Below are 24,731 nucleotides of genomic sequence, written 5' to 3'. Positions count from 1 at the left end.
TAGACCGTATTACACATCTAGATGGTTTTTCTATTGGGTGTTTTGTTATTTCCCTACCATAATTGGGGGACATACCCCCGGCGTGTTCTATATTTTATGGGGGGACTTCATTTGAAACCCATCTTTCCTGTAGGCTGTGTGGTGGGGCGGTGGAGTCCTTTTGTGTTTTGCTTTTTCCTGTTCTACCCCAGTCTTCTAAAAAATTGTATTTTTATTTTGAGTATTAATAAAAGTTATGTTTTAAGGGCTTAATGCAGTGATAAAGTTTAAGTATAGTTAATTCCTCTGCCTCAGTGAAATTATCCAATGTCATTAGGGCCAAAGGAGCCCCACTAAGTATTAACATATGGAAATTAATACTATTGATGCTTGCTGAGGTGCCCAATTGTATACAGTATAGTGCTTGCCTTTTTGATAGCCATCAATCTACCATTATCCTATGTTATATTTTCCTATAATGGTTATATTCTTACCCTGGCATAATGTATGCCCATATTACAATATCGTCTTAAAGGGATGGTTTACTATGTTGCATTCTCATGGGTGTTGGTTCTGCCTTCAAAATCGCTACCTATACCTCGTAGACATTGAGGGGCACTTTCAATGATCTCTACTGATGAGTACTTGCGCTGTGTGTGGTTTTGTGTTACCTGCTGTGATTTTGCAGTGATTTCATGTTTAGATTATAAGCATACCAGGATAATGAGTTCAATGTCCCATTTCTTGCCAGCACGGATCACCCCATGTATCCTATCTTTTGTGAAGATGCTATCCGAATGCTGCGTTCCCGTAAGATGTGCCGTACTTATTCTGAGGGTGCTTACAATGATCTTGAGAGGTATACTTGGTGTGGACCGTAGACCGATACCTCCATGCTGTGTGCACTCATGTGGCTCCTCATATATATGTGTTTGCATATGCACACAGTAGTTTAGATTCTTTTGCATGGAGTGTTTTTGTGTGTCCTTTTTTTTTTTTTTACAATGTATTACCTTACTGGTATGTTGTACAATGACCCTGAAGCCGTATTGTCACTGACAACCTGATGCTTCATTTGCTTTTTCCTAAAGGGGGTTTCTGGGACTTTTAAATTGATGACAAATCCTCTTGGGACCCCTGTAAATAGACTACAGCACTTGGGTGAGTGCTATGGCCTCATCATTGTAAACCAGGTATAGCACCATAAGTTTTGCAGCGGCTTTATCTGTTATTGCTGCTTAGTCCCATTCAGTGGGCTGTGGCCCTTTCAGTACAACAGATCGGTGTGGGTACAGGGAGTCGGACTCCCTTCACCGATCTGATATTGATTGCCCATCCTAAGGATATGTCATCAATATGAAAGTCCTGAACACCCCCTTTAAAGGGAGCAATGACTAAATCTCTGTCCATACTCACCTTAAGGGTTTCCATTAGGGTTCTATTAGGGTTTCTGGCACGTTTGATGACAAGAATAGCGCAGCATGCCTATTCTTCCTCTATATCCAGATATAGCTAGGCTTTTGCTCACCTGTGGTGAAAACTCTACTTTCTAGTCTGCATATAAATACCTTGGCCAAAACAGAATGGACTGAGTGACCTGTTCACACCCCACGTCCTGCCAGTCCCCTTAGCTATACCCTTGCCTATTTCAAAGTAGTGTATCTAGATTTGTATCCCGAATTGCTAAAGTATAAGATTCCAGATGTTCTTGAAAATAGTCAAAACATTTCTGTAGCCCCCAAAATCTAAGACAGTGGTTGTATCAGAGGAGCAATGACCTGAATTTGACCAGTCTGTGACTTCTAACCAGCCCTAGTAATCCGTTATAACTTACACCCATGCCCAAAGAAGTATATATCTCACTATAGGATAGCTTAACACTGGACAACTATCATCTGAATATTCGCTTGATAGTCGCTAAAGTACGTGAAGAACTGTTGTTTGTGTACTTTTACACACAGCAGTTGTTGTTCACTTGATGTTTAATTTTGCAATCACAAAGCAAGTTGTTGGGAGCATTTATATGGGCCGAAATATCGTTATCCGACTAGTTATGGGCGCATGAGGTTCTTTGGTGGGCGTGAATATGAAATTTCAACCCTCCCCAATGCATGCTCATTGGTTGTCGAGTCCACTGAATGCACATAAATACGTGTGAGCGGTCTATCAGTAAACACTCACTGCTGTGAGCGGCCGAAGCATCGAGTGTTCTGTCGAAGGCCAAACCAACACGAGGCCAGAGCAGCGAGTGTTTCTCCAAAGATCAAAACCAGCTGGAGACTATAGCAGTAAGTGTTCTTTCGAAGACCAGTAGGAACTGTTTAATCGAGGATCACTCGCACATACTTATGTGTTTTCAGCAACCAATGATCGCTAAGATGAAGGGAAAGATGTAAAGAAAAAAAGATTGTGACCAGTCACCTTGAGTGGAAGGCGCACGCTGAACAGGCGAGCGCACACCTCCCTGCAAAGATGTAGGCAACGATTACTTGTTTATACTAGATGATAATCAACCAGCGACTATTCTTAGGTGAACTAAAACACCACCTGGTTGGTGGACGTGTTTACACGGAGCAACTGTTGCCTACATTCTCTCTATTGACTGACTATTCGGACGATAGTTGTCTCTTGTGAAGTCACCTTTGCTCACTGAATATTCCTGCTGCTCGCCCTGACTAACTGTTTTTGCAAAGTGGCCAACTACTGTCTAGAAAATGTGTAACTTGTGCAGGCAGAAAAGTCAATTACAACTGAAAGGGTACGGTTTCTGAAACTTTATTATAGAGGTCTGTGGGGGTCTCAGGACCCCTACTGATCAAAACATCTGAGTTATCACTATGACATCATACGTTTTTTTTAACAGGGTATTGAACTTTTAAACTACTTCTACCAAATTCTATGTAACCAGTTACTGTTTATCTGTCTTCTGTCTCTGCATGCCCCCCACCTGTAATAGACTTAGGACCATATAGCATTAGAAGGCTTTTGTAAATAGGCTTCTGAATGCTACATTGACTTTAACAATGTGCAATTCAAAGAAATGGATGGATGAGATGTAATGTCTCTAAGGAATACATATAGACCTGTTCAAAATAGTTCTGCCATTTGTGTTCTGTATTTAGGAGAACTAGAGAAGAGAGACGAGTGCCTAATTCACATTGCACTGAGCCTGCCCCTTCTCCTGAAAGGTATTTGCTCCAACACCATAGATGAAGTTATTAGCTAGCTTCTGTTTAGTATTGTAGATGGTCGTCATTTATAGAACCTTATGTTAAATGCAAGTAACATATTATCAAACACCAACTGGAGTTCTCTGCTAGGACCACACCTTGCATAGAGCCGTCTAATACATGATCAAAACACAATGGAGGGGGGGGGGGGGGGGGGGGATTAATCAATGCTTTTATTATAATATTAATTATAATTTACACCAAAAACTGGTGTTAATCGAAGTACAAACCTACACCTGCTCACCAACAGTAGAAGATATGCCAAATTTATTGAGTTATCCCAAAATTGACTTTTATCACCTATCCATAGATGATAGATGATAAAAGTCTAATTATTGGGGATCTCACTGCTGAAACCCCCACCAATTCTGAGAATGGGGGTTCTATGTACTCTTCTCCTCCCCTCTAAGGGGTTACTGCATCCCCTGTACTGAGGAGATTGAATGGAGTGGAGGTCTAGCATCTGCAATGCTCCATTCAGCTTCAATGAGATTGCTGGAGATAGCTGAGTTCTTGGAATTAAAGGAGATGTCTCGAGGAAGCAGTTAAATTTTTTTTTTGCCCAGTCCCCCCCATTCAGTACACATTACTAAGCCCCCCTGTAAATGACATTTCTAGCTGGTTCGTACTTACCGTTCCAGCGTTTCAGCAACTTATAAAAGTTTTCTCAAGATGGCCGCCGGCTCTTTCCCCGTCGCTCGCTGCAGCCCGACGTGCGCGCTCCCGAGACGCTGCCAGCTGTGTCTCCATGGCAACCGGACGCATCGCAGCCGCCGACCAGACGCCTCGCAGCCGCCGACCAGACGCCCCGCAGCCGCCGACAAGACGCCCACCGCCAGGCAGCAGGTAACCGGCGCTAGCCCCCGGCTCCCCAGCGCTAGACCCTCAGCCCAGGTGAAGGCCCCGGAGCCCAGCGCTAGGTTCCGGAGCCCAGCGCTAGTTCCCCCAGCCTAGCGGCAGCCCCCCCCGGCCTAGCGGCAGCCCCCCCATCGCAGCGGCAGCCCCCCCCCGGCCTAGCGACAGCCTTCCCATCGCAGCGGCAGCCCCCCCCGGCCTAGCGACAGCCCCCCCATCGCAGCGACAGCCCCCCCGGCCTAGCGCTAGTTCCCCCATCACAGCGGCAGCCCCCCCCCGGCCTAGCGACAGCCCCCCCCCCGGCGCAGCGCTAGTTCCCCCCCGACCCATCACTTACCTGGGACGCTTCTCGGGGCTGCTGGGCTGGGCTGGGCTTCTCCGCTGGGCAGCTCCAGTTTCTGCACCTTCCTCTAACAGAGGAAGGTGCAGAATGGCCGCTGCAGCGCGCTCCCGAGCAGTGACAGCTCGTCTGCGCATGCGCAGAAGATCTGTAGCGGGGAGCACACTGAAGCGGCTCGTGCTGAATAGAGAAGACCGGACTGCGCAAGCGCGTCTAAAAAAGCAAGCTGCCGGCGAATTTAGACGGAACCATGGAGACGAGGACGCTAGCAACGGAGCAGGTAAGTGGAATAACTTCTGTATGGCTCATATTTAATGCACAATGTACATTACAAAGTGCATTAATATGGCCATACGGAAGTGTATAACCCCACTTGGTTTCGCGAGACCACCCCTTTAACTATTTCCGTCAGCCCCGTTGAAATGAATGAAGTGGCACCACATGTACTTCACTGCGGGGGTGCAGTGAACCCACGGTTCGAAAAAGAGTTGGACGTGGAACCCCTAGTTCTCGGGATCGGTAGAGGTCTCAGCGGAGAGACTCCCACTGATCAGACTTTTATCACCTATGGGTAGGTGATAAAAGTCAATTGTGGGATAACTTCTTTAGAAGTCTCTAACTTCTTTAGAGACTTGCGCCTCTGCTAAAGGCAGATGTAAAATCGCCAGTCTTCAAAAAATGCATCCAATGAATTTCTCAAGTTTAAATTAATTTTATTTTAATCACATTTGAGAACCTTAAAATATCATTTATATTTGTGTTCACTAACATCTAACTTTTATATTGATATACAACATGACCTAGTTAGTGGAACTGGGAATGGTACTTTGGCCAGGCTTTAATATAATTATTTTATACATTTTTAAAAAAAAACTTTTTAGTGATTTTTTTTTCTTGGCTCTCAAAAAAGACCTTTGGGGGACATGATTCATTTACTTTTACTCTGCATGTATACCCTGTACCTGGGGCTGTCAGAGCAATCCCAGTTGCTTGAAATAGTCGCTACAGCGTATGAGCGACTGTTTGCGTGCTTTTAGAAAGAGCGATTGTTGTCCACTTGTTTAATTTCATGATCATTAAAGCATTGTTGGGAGCATTTACAAGAGCCAAAATATCACTCATCAACCAGTTAGGGTTATCAGGTTTCTTGGCGTGGGTGTATTTGAAATTTTGACCCTCCCTGAAACACATAGATTGGTTACTAAGTCCACTGAACGCATATAATACATACGAGCGGTCTTCCAGTGAACTCATACTGCCCGTAATTGGGCACATGAAAAGGTGTTGGTGTGAAAAATACCCTTTAACCCCTTAACGACAACCGATATGCCTTTTGACGGCCTGTATCGGTGGCCTATGTATGAGGAGAGATCACGCGGTGATCTCTCTTCACACAGCATGGGTGTCAGCTGTTTTTTAAAGCTGACACCTACGGGCAATAGCTGCAATGGGCCGCATGGCCGATCGCAGCTCTTAACCCTTTAAATGCACCAAACAATTTTCAGGGGTCCGTACGGCTCCCCTGCGGGAGATCGCAGGGAGCCGTATGGGTGTCATGGTACCCGGGGTCTTTCTGAAAGGCCCTGGGACTGCCTTAGCACACTGCCTATCAAGCCGTCCCCGTTCTGTGGCTTGATAGACTGCCTGTAAGATTGCAGTATGATGTAATGCTATAGCATTACATCATACTGTAGGAGCGATCAAAGCATCGCTAGTTGTGGTCCCCCAGGGGACTTAAAAAAATTGTAAAAGTAAGATCAATAAACATTTATTAATTGTAAAAAAAAAAGTAGTAAAAGTTTAAATCATCCCCCCCCCCCTTTTGCCATATCTATAATAAAAAAAAATCTAAATCATAAAACAAAAATACATAATTGGTATCGCCACGTCCGTAAAAGTCCTATCTATCAAAGTAGTGCATTATTTAACCAAACGGTGAACATCATCAAAAAAAAAAATAAAGAACGCCAGAAATTCACTTTTTCAGTTAAACTGTCTCCCAGAAAAAAATGCAATGAAAAGCGATCAAGAAGTCGTATGTATTCTGAAATGGTACAAACGTAAACTGCAGGATGTCTCACAAAAAATGACCCCCCGCACAACTACATTGAGGAAAAAATTAAAAAGTTATTGCGCGCAGAAAATAACGGGAAAATAATTGTAAAAATTAAATGTCTTTGAAAAAAAATAAAAGTAGTACAGCAAAAAAAACCAACTATACAAGTTTGGTATCGCAGTAATCGTACTGACTCATAGAATAAAGTTATCATGTCATTTTTGTTAGCAGTTTATGCGCCGTAGAAACAAGACACACTGACATTAAATAGCAACCATTAAAAAATACAACTCGTCCCGCAAAAAACAAGCCCTCATACAGCGACGTTGATGGATAAATAAAGGAGTTACGGTTTTTTTAAAAGGGGGGAGATAAATATGAAAATGGGGAAAAAAGGTCTGCGTCATTAAGGGGTTAATATTAGAAACATGCTGTAAGTGGAAAGGGTCAGATCTTTCAAACTTCTGTTTTCCATTGATTCTTCATGATTTACCCACATGGGTCCGTGGAGTCAAATAAATGCTCTGTTATTTCCAGAGCATAAAAGATCAGAATATGCAGATAGGTGCAAGTGGGCCAGGACCTTCTCCACCACTTAGAGGCCTCCAAAAAAATGTTCTGCACACAGTCAGCCACTGCCAAGCAGCCTGGAGACATTATTATCCAGACATTTAAAATGTTTGCATTATTAGGCATTTCATAGCACTGACATTTGGCCACTATATGTTCAGCTATATATTTTTAATCATTTAGCCATAACTCGATGTTTCTGAGATTATCTCTTTCATTATCCAAAGTTGAAGGGCTTTTTTATCTAAAACACATTTTTCCATCCCTGCCCTCCTCACCTGATTGCTTGTCACACTCTGTAGGTCTCCTGTGTGTATTCCAGCCCCTTCTCTTTAGTGCAGCTCCCTGTCTGATACTTATCAGGCACCATCTTGAGAGTGAGATTTTTTATTCTCAGTGTCAGATCAATCCCATAATGCATTGTCACATCATTAACTGAGGCTATACCATTCTGCCTGCTGAGGGGACAGTTTAATTATCATTAGATATTAAGGTCTTTTAAATAATTTACTGAGCATAAGTATACAGTCAGGAGGATGAGCTGTGATCTCCTCTATTATACCTGTGTGACAGGAGCTGTATGATTATCGTTGGTATGGGCTGATTCACATGGAGTTAGCATATTTCAGTCCATGAATACACCTCATATTACATACATATTTACGAACCGAAAATCGCCCAGTCAGAACGTATTCCAGCCCTTCCTGCATTTTTTTTGTGCATGCAAGTACTGCATATTTACAATGGGAAAAATAAATTGCAAGAAGGGACTATTGTTTTTGAAAGCAAATATGCCGTGAATACGCATGTTTGATACATATTTGCACAGTCCTATTCACCTCTATGGCCTATTTGTTCCTTATTATGGACCAAAATAGGACATGCTGCGTATTTTTTCATGTGGCTCAAAATGGCATGAAAAGTACGTACATGAATAATCCCATTGAAATTCATGTGTTTACGCCTATGTGAATAAGTTCTAACTGTGACAGCGGTGAAACCCCCACCAATCAGACTTTATCAATTATCCTATGGATAGGTGCTAAAAGTCAGGTTTAGGAACAACCTTTTAAAGGGTAATACTTTAGACAACCTCTGTCCTAGTACCCTTTCAAGACATATAGAGGTAATAGAGAGGGTACCCTCTTCAGCCCTGTGTCATTTTTCACCTTCTTTGCAGCAATGTTGCTTCCCTGGCAGCTATACCCGATGCCCGGGGGTCCCTGCAGCGCTAGGAAAACATAAGAACAAGCTATAAGATTATAATAGTAATCTTTTGGATTGTTTTTCAAAATCCACAATTACTATAAATTGCTGGAAATGTGGAAATAAATTGGTACAATGCTGCTTAGGGTCGTCATTATAATTTTGCACCATTTCATGTTTTGTTTGACACTTTAACACTTTTTATTTTTCATTCCGGCTGCATGGTAAAGGTTGTACAATGGTGCAAGTGCGTGGGCAGATCATGCAGTCAATGGTTCAGCTGAGCCCCCAGGGTAAGTACAGAGTAGTGTGATAGAAAGCAGTAGATGCCAAAATAACTTTTTGGGGGCTTTTATGAAAACCGGTGCAAATGGTGTTGCTGGTACTTGCCAATCAGAAGTTGGCATGTGTTTTGTAAACACCGCCAGAATCACCCAATCTGGTAGCTTGCTTTCACGTTTGCACCTGCTTTCACAAGCAGCCCTTTCTATCTTCTTTCAGCCGTGTGTTGTGTTTTGTTTGTTTAGTTTCATTGATGACATATGCACGCAGTATTAAATTATGGGACTGTGGTGTATCCAGAAAAGGAACCGGACATTATACTTTTCAGTCCTTTTATTATGAATGAATGTTATAACTGGTTTATATACAGATATCCACTTATGTGGATTTATTGTATAGAACAAAACTTGTAACGTTCTTTACAACTTGTACATTCATAGTCAGTGAATAATACTATAAACTCCTTTGCAGCCCCGTTGTCAAGTGGCAAAGCTCTTAGAATGACTCTTTTTATTCCATCACAGACCCTTCTGTCTTTCGCAAGTGTTCTTTTTTTAATGGTTCTGTAATCCATTGATCTGCTAAAGGGGTTCTCTAGGATTAGAAAAAAGGGCCTGATATTTTTTCCTAGAAACAGCACCCCCCTTGTCCATAGGTTGTGTCTGTTATTGCAGCTCATCCCTAATCAAGTGAATGGAGTTGAGCTGAGTCTATGTCGAGATTGATGCTGTATCTGATCACTTGCTTAATTTAAAGGTATTTCTGTTATGTCTGCTCGAGCCTGTTGATGTTACAGATGGCAAAAACCTAGAGAGCTAGACACTGTGACAGACTGAGCAATGAGTATACAGGAAGACTTGAGCCATACATAGGAGGCAAAAACTGACAATAGTAAATGACTAAACATAAAGCTACAAAGTACTCCTAGTACTAATCCAACTGGATCTGCCACTAATTGGGCACCCGCCCCAAAAAGGGTGACCCTATTGCTGAAAAGAATCAAAGTCCAAGCCAGAAAGAAACAAGGGTAACTGACCACCAAACACTAAGCATAGTGCACTGAACACTGAGAAATAAGCACAGGAAACTGAGCACTGACCAGTATTCCAAAAGCATAACTGGCATCCTTTGCAAGGAGGAGCCAGTCTAAATACCTCAAAAGAGATTCCTGCTAGGCTGACTGAGATGATTGACTGCTCAGCCAACCTACTAGTACAGAGACAAAGGGAGATATCTGTCCTTCGGTGGAAAGCATAGAATGACACTGCGGATATGCCAAAAGGTGCATCGTGGTCCATTGCTGGCAAAATGATGTTAGCCCGGATCTGCACCTGTATATAGCCCCATTCGGCAGCAGCAGCGCAGAGACAGTCTTTTTCTATGGATAGACTTGGGGCATATGAATAAATGACATGAATTAAGAAGATACGGATGTTCTGATGACTATTACAGAATAAGACTCTGTTCTCACTGTTGTCAGAACCTCCCTTAAAGTCCTGAGTTTAGTGGGCAAGAAAAAAGAAGAGGCAGAGTGATGGTTAGGGCTCAGAGCCAAGAAAAAACCTTAGAGGTATAGGGACTTGGATAGAAGATATAATGGTAGGTGCTGCCAGCCTAGTACCACTAGTGGACCAATGGTTGTGTCAGCTTCACGCTATAGAGTAAGGAAGAAATAAAAGGATAGGACTTTGGCATGACCTAACAAGCCTAGCTCATGTATAAATTTGAGGTGCCATTAGTGGCCAGTGATACTAAGGCCAGGCTGTCCAGGTAGATCAAAAGAGCTCTTTCAGTTTACCTGGACGCCATCACTTTGATACTGCTGCCCACCAGTGGTCATGATCCTCTTAAGTTTCAGGACCAAGAGAAACTGATTTATTACCAAATAATTTTGTCCAGCTGTCTGATGAAGAGGTCCTAACCTCGAAAAACATCGCATGCTGGTTTTACATGTTGGTTTTGCTACTCCTTGTTCTGATTCCATGGCACCTTTCATTTATACACGTCACACCTGAAAAGTCACGCCAAAGTTCTCATCTTGGATGTCTAGATCTTCGGAAAGTCTGTCAAACACTGTTTTTCTTGTCAAAATGGCAGGCATCGCACATGGTATTTGAGGGAGTCCATTGTAAGTCAGTGGAGTCTGTCGGCTGCTGGTTGTAAAAGTTGCATAATGGATCCAACTACACGTAGTGGTTTCCGTTTGTGAATAGAGCCTAATACTTGTCTAATAGTCTACAGAGCTGTATGGAATCAGAATAAGCTGGCGGTATATACTGCATAGATCCCTCTTATGTACGTCTCGGAAAGTCTTATCTTAACTGGTGTTTTGAATCTCTGAAGATTTGTCTCATTCATATACTGTATGAGATTTTCATCATCTTTTAGACGTCTCTCCTTCTGAATTCTGTTTAGTATTTTACTTTTATGCGCAGTATTGTAGCATTTAACGCAAGCAGCTTCTTTTGAGGCAGCCATTTTTTAAAAGGATTTTCCAATGACGAAAGTAGCCATGTTGTTAACAGAACCAATATTCATGGGAATGTAACTTATTATTCACCAGAAACCACTGAAACCATTGGATTGCTTTGTGTTGCCAGTTACAAGTGTGTACTTGAAGAGCTTTGATGCTTTAAAAGGGAAATCGTGGCTGAGAAAGGGCCCCAATGGTATATGGCCCATAGAGTTGCTATGAAACCCATGGAAAATGGGAACCTAAGGTTAGCCATCTTCTGCTTAAAGGGGTTCTCCAGGACTCTACTATTGACGACCTATCCTAATGTACATTCTGCAGTCGCATTAATGTTCGTGTGCGCATTCACACGAGCGTATGAAATTTCAGTCCGTAAAAAAATCACCGTTTTTACTGCGTGTGTATGTGCGTGTTATATGTGCTTTTGCTGCGTATGTGCGCTTTTTTATGTCCGTGTTGCATCAACATGTCATGCGTTTTTCACGCGCATGAAAAAACTCTGCAACGCCCAAGTGATGTTGATTTTGTCACACCCCTAAGAAAACAGGGTGCGAAAAGAAAAAAAGCAATGCCCACAGATGCGAATGTGCATTTACTACGTTTTTTAACACACCCACAGACTTTAATGAATGATTTTGGTCTGTGGATATGGTCCAAAATAGGAAAAAATACTTTTTTTTACGTGTATTTTTTTACTCTGCGTAAAAAATGCACTTCTGAATACACCAATTTAATTCAATGGGTCCATTTGCTTTCCGTATTCAGTCAGTTTTTAAAAAAAACTGACTAAAAACTGACAAATAAATGTATGAGCTGGCCCCGAGTCTTGTTTTCGAGACTTCTTTATGAACAGTATACTTATGAGAGAAAAAAATTATTATTTTGGGCTACTTTCACTTAAAGGGGTTGTCCAGTTTTTAAATTATTGATGGCCTATCTGCAGGAGGGGTCATCAATACTAGATCAGTGAGGGTCAGGCTGCCGACCAGAATTCTCGCTGATCCACTAGTTGCCTGCTGGGTCGCTACACTGAGCTGATTTCTGCAGGAAGCAGACAGCTCTGTTCCCACTGCAGTGGTCAGACTTGTTATTGCAGGCATTCACTTCAATGGGAATTTTGCCTATAATACCAAGTCTGGCCACTGCAGTTGGAATGGAGCTGTCTGCTTCCTGCAGAAATCAACTCAGTGCGCTAACTCAGCAGACTGGTAAAAAACTGATCAGCGGGGATCCCAAGTGGCGGACTTTCGACGATTGACTATTGTTTCCTTGTCCTAAAAATAAGCCATCAATAATTTTACAGCTGGACAACCCCTTTAACATAGGTGCAAATTGCAGACCAACTACAGATCTAATGATCCCGGTGATGTTTTTAGTTTGGAGTAATAGATTAGTGTTTATAGCCAGTAGACCTGGAATACTGAAGCCACCCCGATATCAAGTCCAGTCAAAGCATTCCATTATAGAGGACACTATATTGTTGTACATGTGGACTGGCATTGTGTACCGACCTATGTGGCTATGTTCTGTACCTTGTGTCTATGCAGTATATAATGTGCTTAAGGTAAGTTGTAGTAATTAGACAAAAGTATTAAAGCTCATTTGTATAATGGAAGGTTTGGCATTTTGAGTTCTAGAATTTGTGTTTAACTATCAGTTTGATGGATTATAATGTCTATATACTGATGCATACTTGTGCAGTCCTCACTGACGAATATGATCAGGTGCTATACAATAAGAACAATGAATACCAGAATGTTATGTGTCATGTTTTGTACAAAACTTTTTCTATACATTTGTAAAGAAAACTGACATATTTTCTGCTTGTGTAAAGGGAATGTATCACAAGAGAAGTAGGAGCCCTCAATAAAGTCAAGTACCGCAGCACGGTGAAAATGATCTTCCGATATGTAATAGATACATTTGAGCTGATCACATTGGTGAAGCCAGATTTTCAATACCCCAAATCTCTAAACTGTGTCCAATGTGTTTCGTTTGGTATTGGTTGGTCCTGAAAAAAGGAGTAAATCGTTTGCCCTACTTTTAATTACCTCCGCATCCCAGCAAGAATTGACCAATCTGCTGGCCCATGGTGCCCAAAATGTTTTTAGAGTCTAGCAATGCCCTTCTGATAGACTACTTTTGTTCTGAAGATCAGACTTCACCAATATGATCTTCTCACACGTATATATGACCAACTGGAACATTACTCTGCATCAGGAAAAAAAATCAAGTCGTCTCATATCTTAACTGCCAACAAGTTTAATCTTTTGATGAAATGACCTGTTTACAGTAAATCACGTTTTTATGATAAACATGTATTTTTGTTAAAACTGTATATATATATAATTTTTTTTTCATATCACTGTTAAAAAAAATCCTAATCTCTGTCAGTTTTCACTTTAGCCACTAAGCCTAATAATATTCAGACTTTCTATTTCATACAGCAGTCCCAAGGATCATAGATGCAATAAACTGGTGGGAACTCATTACCTTCTATGGGAAATTATCTATCTATCTATCTATCTATCTATCTATCTATCTATCTATCTATCTATCTATCTATCTATCTATCTATCTATCTATCTATCCTGCATGTGATGATAATGAGAAGTAATCTCTACGGGAAATGTCAGACTATTATTAGACCTAGTAGTCAGAGTGAAAACGTCAAGATATTAAAATTATTAAGAATACAAAGTGAAGTGGAAAATAAAAAAAAAAGATCACCAACATTTAAAAAAACATGTTTAAAGGGGTAGTCCCATCTTGACAAGTTGTCATTTGCTGATCAATGGTTGTCCAACCGCTGCGAACCTCATCAATCCAGAGACATCACCCTTGGCATATCCCAAAAATTTGCACTGGTGGCCTCACATGCACACTACTGTGCCATTTTCGTCAATGGGACTTCTGTCGATGGCCGAGTTCAAGTGCTCAGCAATCTCCAGCAGTTACATTGAAGTGAATGGGATCTGCCAGAGATTTCGAAGCTATTTCTACAGTTCCAATTGAATTGAATAGCATAGCGGCGCGCATGTAAGGCCACCGCTGCCAAAATTCAAGAATGCGCTAGAAGGGATTTCTCTGGATCAGTGGGATTCACAGCATTCAGACCACCACTGATCTACAAGTTCTCCCATATCCTGTAGGTAAGAGATAACTTGCTGAAATGTGAATACCCCTTTAACATAAAAACTTGATTTAAGCTATAGTTTATTTTCAATTGCACATTCCCCTTATCTATGAGAACCTGGCACCGTTAATGTGGGCAGAAGTCTATTATTTCACTTCTAGCATACTTTTCCAGTGTTGGTGGCCTTGCTACACTAGATGTAGTAGGTATAATAATAGACTGGTTTAAGAAAACCAAACTTAGACCACCATAGAACTCAATCATGACCCAGTTTTGGTTCAGCAGAAGCATGCGAGGTCCACAATACGGCAGCCTGGCCATGAGTGAATCCAACACATCATTCTATTTTGGTATGATACATTCCCTTCCCTTTACAGTTTAGGTTGGGGTTTACTGAATGTACAATATGATGGGAAAGCAATGTTGTTGTGTATGGCGATGACTTACTCTTTTACATTTTTGATGAATGTTAAACGTATAATAATATTGGATCAAGAAAAAAAAAACATAAAATACATAAAAATCTCTCCACCCTGAAAATATGACAATCGGTCAACTGAGCGGCTTTTTGACTAACGTTACAGGAATTGTGAAGCGGCAGATAGACACCCATATCAAAGATCCAGGTCCACAGAACAACGGCCTGTACTTGAGCGGACCAACTGCCGCTCCCGATCCACTGAACGCCCTGACTCAAACCTCATGAGGTCGATGCCTTCATTAATGACGGGAAGATCAGCCCCTCCTTCACCTGCCTTATCGAGGTGAAAACCAGCAATGGCTCCGTCTACTTCCTCTCCTTCCCCCTCCTCCCTCTCCCCACAGAATCACCATTTTATTTTCCCGGTAGCTCTCCAGTCTTCTTTGTCATTCTTGGCTGATCACGTCTTTTAACAGTAGATACTAACGTCCCGACTGCTGGCACACTACTTATATTCTCTGCTGGATATAATGGTGTGGATGCCATTGTACGTTGTTTACTAACCGTATTTAACCGCATTTGTTTTGTGATTATTTCTCATCGTTCAGGAAGCTTGGTTTTTAACCCATAGAGCACACCCCATAACAATCATGTCTTCTCTTACAGAGTGAGAACTTTGTTTGTCCTCATCAGACATTTTGCTTAACCAGCAAGTTTCATGTCATCATACAGTTCTTTTTAATTTGACTTCGAAATTGAGATTCTCGCTCTTTCGTTGTAGCCGTTAATAAGTTCAGAAAGCCGTATCTTGTCTAAAGAAAGCATTTGGTACAGCTTGGAAGACGAGACCCGCTTTCCTTCTGGCCTCTGAGATCAAGCTTGCATGGGATGTTTTCTTTTTCCAGCAGAAGATATCTTTTTCAGCACTTATTAACCTATTATAAATCACCGAGGAGTTTACGGAGGTTAGAAATGTCCAGACATGTCCAATGAGTTTGTCTTTTTAGCAAAACCCGCCGTGGTTTTATATAGGACTGTGGAGAAGCCTAAATTATCCTAGTAATTAGATTATTCATAGACCTAAAGGGTTAAACGATTAATTTTGCTCTCTTACATCTGTTAGGAAATTAAAGAGTTTAATTTGTCCTTCAGGATCTTAAGAAAATGTTTCTTGGTCACATCAATGCAAAATGCCTGTTCATGGAGTTTTGCATGAATTTTCAGTCCACACGGTAAAAGAATTTCTAAATGTTAACAATAAAAGCTTGTCTGGGCTTAGAAAGAATCGAAGATCTGGTATTGCAGCTCAGCTCCATTTTAATAGATGGGACAGAGTTGCATTTTCCAAGCACAGCCTGCGGACAAGAGTGGTGCTGTATTTGGAAATAGAAATCGTGTCTGTTCTCCATAGACATTTGCTTGAGCAGCGGCACAGAGCTCTACTCTTAATGCAGTGAATCATGTGCCCTGTCTTAGAGCTATAAAAAACCCTACATATGAGTGACCAATAAACATTACTACTGAGATGGCATAGTTTTCAGAAAGGTGAGCTGTTGGCTTTTGGCATAGGCTGGAAGAACATTTCAAAGGTAGATAAGCAGATGGCAGGTAGGAGATAAGCGGATGTCAGACATCACTGCAGCCACCTACTCCAAGGGGTAACTAATAGGTTCTGATTCTGGTTCATGCCATCTATGGACAGGGGTGGTGCATGCTGCCCTCTCCATCCTCTGGTAGTTTAACCCACATTTGTTGGCTAGCATTAGATAGAGAGATAGATAAATATACAGATATTAGATGGATTAGATTAGATTGAGATGAGATAGATAGATTATGATGAGATTGATAGATATGAGATGGATAGATAGATATGAGATAGATAGATGGATGGATGGATAGGTATGAGATGGATAGGTATGAGATAGATAGATGTCTTATCCTTGGTATATGCTCCTCAATAGCTGTAGGCCAAAGCAGTTTATGTCCGTTAAATGTACTTGCTGTGATTTATAATGGTTACTCTGTGTCACCCTGTTCTCATCATCTTAATTAACTTTTATTAATTTTGTTGATCACCATGTCCCATAACAGCTTCTTTACTGTTATACTAAGTATGAACCTGTCTGATGAAACTGTCTTTATGTATCAGCTCCACAGAATGTTGATGTGAATATTGTCTTTTCCTCTTCCGTGTCCACTGTGCTTTAATTGTGCCAATGTTGTCACCGAATTTCCAAAATTTACATAGTCTGTTCTGAGGAGAAAAATTTGATGACTTTTTTTTTTTTTTTAAAGCTATAGTCTCCATTTTATACCAGAAATTGGTATCATTACAGCATGATTACGTATGAAGTGTGGATCCTAACCGTGTGCAATTTGTTTAAACATATGTCTTATAGGGCACATCCGCGCACTGGCTCTGTTCAGACAAGCCCTTCAAGCACTCCATTAGCAGGACGTAGAGGCCGCCAGCTACCACAGCTTCCGCCAAAGGGTTCGCTGGACCGAAGTAAGTGCAAACTTTCCTAAAAGTGAAATCTATTAGTTACCGATTAGATTCTAACTCTCCTGTTTGTGGTTATTGAGACCAAAATTCTCGTGTGTGTGCATTACATACTGAAGCAGTGTGATCTATTTATGCAATCCCAATACCGCATGCGCCATTGTGTCAAATGACCGTGTTTCTTAAATTGAGTTTGTCGCAAGTTGCTTTACTGGAATATTGACTTGAATGTTTATACACAGTTTATTTATATGATTTCACTTCTTGGCTTTAAAGAGGCTGTCCCACTTCTAGCTGTTTTGCTGCAGGAAGCAGACAGCTGCGTACATTGCGTAGTGGCAGGAGTTGATACTGCAGACTGAGTCCTACTGAAGTGAATGGGACTCAGCCTGCAGTACCAATGTCTGCCACTATGCAATGTACAGCTTTGCTTGGTTCCTGCAGCAAAACAGGTAGAAGTTGGAAACCCCTTTAAAGGGACCATGAACCTAAAGTCTTTTCCATATACATTTTCAAGTAGGTTTATTTTGAATGCATGTATTGTTCCCTGTTATCAGCCATTTCAGTTTAGGAAGAGGCGTTTTAGCCTCGGAGTCTAGTAAAATCATTGCCCCGTGATTACTACTTTACCTGGCATATCTCTAGTACCAAGAACCTCTGTAGACATTGACTTTCCTATAGTGGATGATCTAAGCAGCAATATTCTCATAAGGGGTGAATGTTAGGTTTAGTGGCCCTGAGTAGGACATTAATTATTATTTCCTGGTTTAGGGGTGTAGAGCAAAAATAGAGTGATACCGTGTTATCCAGACAAATATACAATGATAAATACTCTTGTATAAAAAAGGCAAAAGTATTTCAGAAGGAATACGTTTGTTGGCTGACCAGAAAAATGATATACGCAAGCTTTCAAGACTACTAGCCCTCATCATCAGGCTGGTGTGATGAAGGCTGACGAAGAGGCCTAGTAGCATCAGAAACTAGTTTATATCATTTTTATGGTCAGACAATAAAGGTATTTTTTGTCTTTTTTTATATATCATACTGTTTTAGTGATGACATGCGAAGGCAGCATTTTGTAAGTTAACTTACCGGAGTTGTATCATGACAGACATTGGTAGCATATGCATCTAAACTCTGACCCCACTGATTTCCTCGCCACTTCACCTCATTTTGGCTCTGCTTACCTTTTTTCAGCACATGTTTGGCCATTGCGTATAACAGGCCAACAATGAGGCCTCGAGAGCAAGCCAAGCAAAGGTGGCAGAAGATAAGTAGCATGGGTGGCACTTTTCTAGTGCTGTTGCAACTTTGTTCCAATCTCCATAGACGGATTCCCATTGTTAAACCTTGGTCTGGTATAATACGACTAATGTCTGTCCTGAGACAACCTCTGTAATATTTCATAGGGATCCTCATAGTTCATTAGGAATCAGTGACATCATTTTACTTCTGCTTCCATGATGTCACTAGTTCACAATAGATTAATAGACACTGCTCTAAACAATTATGGGAACACTTAGCTGAACGATGTTGCAGGCAGAAGAATGTTCACCGTGGCATCTCCAGGCTGTTTCAGGATGATACTGCTCTCATCTGTGAAGAGAACGGGGTGCCAATGATGGACCTGCCAATTTTGGTGTTCTCTGGCAAATGCCAGACAATCTGCATAGTGCTGGGTTGTGAGTACATGTCCCACTACAGGACATTGGACCTTTGTGCAACCATTCTAGAGTCTGTGTGTTTGGAGGTCATTTAGGGTACTAGCATCACTCCTCCTAATGTTCCCGTCTTGATGCTGGGTTGATGCTCTTTTACGGCCCTGTGCAGCTCTCCTCTTCTAATGGCCCGTGTCCTGGTACCTGCTCCATGCTCCCGAGTCTGTGCTAGGAGTCACAGCAAACCTTCTTGCGATAGCATGTATGGATGTGCCATCCTGGAGGAGCAGGACTACCTGTACAACCTGACTGGGCTGCAGATAGCGCCTCGTGTACCAGTAGTGAAAAGGACACCAACAGAACTTAAAACTAAAGAAGAATTAGTCAGAAAGGAGAAGGAGAGAGGAATTTCTCTATTCTTTTTTGGGGTGTCTTGCTGTTACCTCTCCGGCGCTCCTGTTGTCATTTTCATTTGCACCAAAGTGGGTGAAATGGATTCACAATCGCTTCTGCTTCCTAACCGGACAGATTGATATCACTGAAGTGTAAGTGACTCGGGGTTATATTGTGTTCCCAAAATGTTTTTAAGCAGTGTGCTTGTAATTCCATAGTCAATACACGATAAGTATTTTAGGTCTTGTCTGTGATTCTCTGCTGGCCTCTTCTCAGTGATGGTGACTTTGGCCTCTACAGTATTTGCATCACATACTATGAATGTTAAAGATACTGAACAATATATCCTAAGACATAAAGTACTGTTATCTAAGCATTAATTACTTTTATAAAGAGCTTGTTCAGTTGCCGGGCGATTTTTAATTATAGGTGCACATGTCAAAATAAAACCAATAGTACGTACCCTCCTCTTCCCTTGCAATCCAGCACTCTAGCCTGTGGTCCTATCAGTGTTTGGTGTGGAACGAAAACCACCTGACCAAGTGCTGGAGGCCATGATGCCAGGAGAATGGCACCTGACTGCTGCAGGCTATGATTGGCTGCAGCAGTGAGGTAGTTTCTGTTCCACAACACAAACCGGGAGGGCCACCGGGCTGCAGCGCTGGAGGAGAGGACAGGTGAGTACTGCTGGGTTTGTTATTTTTTTTTTTTTAACAAATATTTTATTAATTTTCACAGTGGAAATATAGTACATTATAAACAAGCATAGAGATTCCGATACATACAGATGTGCATATCTGTCCACAGTATTGATAAACATTGGATGAATATTTCCATTATAACTATGTTCTTAAAGGTGGGTCTATCATGTACCCAGTTGTGGCAAGACATGAAAAATGTCTTGTTAGGGTTCTCATATTTATTCAGATCTCATATATGCATAACCACTTATAGGGTAGCCATAATGGCTATTTCCTATCAGTTGTGGACATAAAGCTGATGAGAAATCACCATGCAAGAGTGTAACTCCTGTGGAAAACAGTAACAGCAATAACTATTAAGAACAACATTTTAAAGTTAAGAACTGTTGGTCTGGGTTAAGCGCCACCAAGACAGGTCATACTGCTGAGTGTGGTCGATTATGTAAGATACATGCCAAATGCCACAACACACCAGAAGATGGGTGGTGTGTTGGGTTTGTTATTTTAATACATGTGCACTTAAAATTAAAAAAAATCGACTGGCAACTGAACTACCTCTCGAATAACAATTATTTATGGCTAGCCTTAAGGAGGTCATTTCTTTTGGACAAACCCTTTCTACCCAAGCAGTCTAATAACAATGTGCTGTTTATGGAGAGGTGTCTATCGGCTTCCCCTGAGATCACCTCTTATCATTACTATTTGGATACTTTAGGGTAAAGGTTCCCAATCTTTTATACCTCTTTAACCATATTCAACCTTGAGTGATGGTCCAGAGCCACGTTCAAGTCAAAGGCGGAGAGAAATGTTTAGGCTAGAGCTACACAGTATCTTTTGGTGCGACACTTGTTATGTGGCCAAAAATTGCACCATGGCTCTGCTACATCGCAACCTAATGTAAGTAAATGCAGTTATGCCATGACTAGCAAGTTGTGGCAATCCAACAGTAAAAAGAAATCCAAACGTAATTAATGAGTACATTCACTTGCATTCAGATGCAATGTAGCAGGGCTATAGTACAATCATTGGCCACGCATCACACCAAAAGCCTTCATGTAGACCTAGTGTACATATGGAGAAAGTATTACGCCTATTATTATGCCATCCGAATTGACACTGTTTGGTGGTTAGGATATGTCTGCAATAATGTCAATCGCCAGTGCATATGGTTACAACTTAGAACTCCCATGGCAAGCCACACAGCAAGGGGTCGCGAGCCATATGTGGCTCCCAATCCATTGGTTGGGGGCTACTACTTTACGGAAATGCTATCTGGGCACTGTATGTATAATTGTACAGTATAATTTGTGCACTATGTACATATGATTGCTCAGTATTATTTGGGCACTCTATGGTACGCCATAAAAACGGAAGCTGCCATATATTCTACATTTGGGGTATTTTTTCCACTTTTAATTTTTTTGCAGCATTTTTAAAGATTTTATTAATTGTGTTATTGTAATGTAAGGTTTTTGCCTTCAGGATACTTTCTTGATGATTTTTTTACTGCAAAGGCATCAAAGTGTCCATCCAGCTGCTCAAACATGCTTGGGGACAGTGGAGAAGTTCTTTAGACGTTCTTGGCAGCTTGGAAGGAAAATTCTTGAAACTTGTTTGTGTAAACGTGATTAGAGTCACATTGATGGGGTTTGCGGATAGGACTTTCAATGTCAAGAAAGAAGGTGTCCCAGTGCAGCCTCCTCTAAACTCGGTGAACATTATGGAAACCATAGGCATCACAATAGTTGTACCAGTAAGCTTCTAAACCCCAATGCAAAATCTGTAGCAGCGACCCAGTCACCATGTGCTTTTTATAATACTGGTGCCTTATATAGGGCAAAGGAGCTTTTGCACCAGGGACAGAATGACTGCACCCTCTAAAACTCTCCTGCTGACTAGGACATGTTCATATAATACATGACAGCTGTTGTAATTCTTAGGACATGTCGATAACAGGAAAGGTGTTAACATTCTGCTATATATTGGGGTGGTCTGATGGTACTTGTTCTCTGGGCTTGTTAATATGGTTTTCCATCACAATTACAATTGGTGCCATTTTACTCTTCATGCTTTAGAAGTCATTGAAATCTAACCAAATGAAGGCAATAGTGGTATGAGTTATTCTTCATTGATTTGCACCTTGAAAGGTCATGTATTCATATGACTTGCTGTGTTGCAGTAGTACTGCGGACTCTCTGCCAACAGTGTAATTGGTTTTGCATTAACCTTCACATTTTTAACTTATTCTTCAACGTTTAACATGTGGACTCCCTGCTGCCCTGCCTCGTTATCCCATCATTCCCATTCTTAAAGGGAGTAATTCCACTAAGAGAAATATATTAGCGAATGGTTGTATATACACTGTGTAGCTTCAATGTAGGTACCAAAGGTGACCCTACACTTAGTGTTAACTAATGTAGACCTTTAACCCTAATACAGTCTCAGATTTGGCAAGCAAAACTGCAGCCCTGGCAAGCAAATCTCAAAAGCTCATGGACATAGTTGGGAAATAAAACAAGCAAAGTGCAAAAAGGTCGTTGGTCAGCAACTGCATAAACACTAACGGCCCATTTACATGGGCTGATGATCAGGCAAAAGTGTTTGTATGAACTTTGCTTTGTGCAATCATCAGGCCATGGGAAGCTGCACATGATCAGCCAATGAAGGAACAAACACTTGTTCAGCAGCTGATTGCATCTTTTCTGCCGCTAAAAAAATTATCAGCAGCACAACTTACCATGTGAACGGGGAATGTGCTGCCAACAATAACACTGCATTGGGGACAAATGATCATATTAACCATCCTTTTTTCAAAATTCAGAGCGCTTCGGCCTGTTTAAAGGCTTTTTAAAACCAATGAATAAATGAAGAAAAGATCCAGTTCACCGGCCACCTCCAAACTTTGAGGACAGAGCAATGGCCCGCTTAGCCAAAAAGTGTAAAAAGTTCCAGCTCATCCAAAAGTTTGGAAAAAAAAACAAATAAAACCCAAAACTTTATTAGACAATCATGAAAATTTCTTCCTTGGAAAAATCATCACAATACAAAAAACAAATTTTTCTGACGCGTTTCTGGCACGATCTGCTGCCCTTAGCCATAGCCAACACAAATTTTTTAAGCTAACATCAATCTTATCCATCAGCGCAGATTTCATGGCTCACATTCAGATGTGTAAAACCTACCTTAAAGGGGTTGTCTGGGACTTTTGGAACTTTTTCCTGTTGATGATCTATCCTTAGTATAGGTCCTCAATAGTTCATTGGCAGGGGTCCACTGCTCAGGATTCCTGCCAGTTTGCTGCTATCTGGGCCCACTGTAAGTGCAGACAATGCTGGAAGCAGATAGCACTTTGAACAATGCAGTGGCCTGGTTTGGTACTACAGCCACACCTCCCTTCAAATTCATTAGGAGCTGTGCCTGCACTGCCAAATCAGGCTCCTGCAATATAGACAGCGCCCCCTGTTTCCAGTGCTGTGCACACTGACAGAGGGCCTAATGATCAGCTGAATGGTGGGGGTCCCAAGTGGCAGACCCTCACTGATCAACTATTAACAACCTAGCCTGAGGTGGGTCATCAATAGTAAAAGTCGCAATCAACCTCTTTAAGGCCATATCCACACATAGTGGTTTGGCTTTTTTTTTGGATGTGAATACATTTTGCTGCAGGATTTCAGTGCATGATGCAGTTTTATAAAACAGTTCCATGTCCAGAGTTTTGCTAAGCTTTTTATTTACCCCCGACAAACATTTAGGTATGCATCAAAATACCCTAGCCAAGGCTGAGGGGCTTTGGGCAGCCTCATCAACCAGCACTTGGGGCACATGCCCTGCCCACCCCCTATAGCAACACCTCAACCCTGCCCTTATGGTGTGCACCAGGTTGTAATTTTCCATACTCAGTTGATACGGGCTTGAGAAAATAAACTTTTCTTTTAAGGTTGGTTGTTAGAAAACACCAAGTCATCGTGGAAGACTTCATGGCTTGATTATTTTCCTCTCGCTGTGCAGTTTTCACTTCATTAATTTCTCTCAGTCCTCTGAAACACCTGCAATTGCTAAAAACAGAAGGTGGTATTGTTAAAGATATTGTTATAAATGTTTGTAAGAGCTGCTTCTTTATATTAAATCTGGAAACGCAGCTTGCACCACATCTAAAAGTAGTATTTTATATATATGCAGAGGATATTTTCATATACAATGTATTTTCATGAGTGTCACTATAAACAGCTGTGATGGTGTTCAGCAGAGTGTCGAGTCAGCAAATAGTCATATCCACTCCATACATCTCATGAACAACAGGAGTTAGGTTGATGTTTTTTTATTGCAACTTGTACATACCCTAGGCCTGTGAGGTACAGAAATAGTCCTCATTTACGTGAATGTGAAAAGTGTCCATTTTCCATTCCATAATCTTCATCCTAACGTAATAATGGATGGCAGCAGAGGGAGCATACAGTAAAACCTCTTTGAGACAGCCAGCCTAAGTTGCAGTCCAAAATAGTCTTCTAGAGCAGTGTCTTCCAACCTTTTCAGCATTGGAACACCCCTTGGATTTTTTTTCCCAAAAAACATGAAATAATTTTCAGTATCTAGAAAGCACAGCTAGCTACTAGGACTTGCATTTTACTTTAAAGTATACCTGAGTTTTCAATTTGTTTTCTAAAATATACCAGACTTTTTTACCCATTCATCTGCTGCAGTTTGCACCCTGTTTCCTGTTTATAAGATCTGATTTTCAGATTCACCATTTTTCTGCTGCCCTGCTTTTTGACATCCACTTTCAGACAGGGGACAAGTCTCTCATTCTGCCGGTAGTTCACTATCCTGACTTACTTTCCGTTATTTCCCATGCTGCTTTTGCCCTGTGTCAGGTTCAATCTGCAGGGGGCAGTATTTAAATTCCCACCTCTCTGTTTTCCTAGTATGAT

At 41.3% G+C, this 24,731-nt stretch overlaps 1 protein-coding gene across 3 annotated transcripts in view; it reads left to right on the top strand.

Moving 5' to 3' along the window:
* The window catches only part of RIMS2 (regulating synaptic membrane exocytosis 2), a 690,919-nt gene that overhangs the window by 511,282 nt on the left and 154,906 nt on the right, over positions 1–24,731 (top strand). For 2 of the 3 annotated variants that reach the window (XM_066578097.1, XM_066578100.1), the window contains 2 exons: positions 14,712–14,891; positions 16,948–17,057. In XM_066578097.1, coding sequence (XP_066434194.1) covers positions 14,712–14,891; positions 16,948–17,057 — 290 coding nt within the window. Of the gene's footprint in view, positions 1–3,101; positions 3,168–8,466; positions 8,530–14,711; positions 14,892–16,947; positions 17,058–24,731 lie in introns of all 3 variants that reach the window. The other variant, XM_066578099.1, reaches the window with a different exon arrangement.

Source organism: Eleutherodactylus coqui, chromosome 9 (assembly GCF_035609145.1).
Source record: "Eleutherodactylus coqui strain aEleCoq1 chromosome 9, aEleCoq1.hap1, whole genome shotgun sequence".
Classification (NCBI taxonomy): Eukaryota; Metazoa; Chordata; class Amphibia; order Anura; family Eleutherodactylidae; genus Eleutherodactylus; species Eleutherodactylus coqui.
Note: the sequence above shows the minus strand (reverse complement) of the source record. Positions and strands in the feature narration are given on the sequence as shown.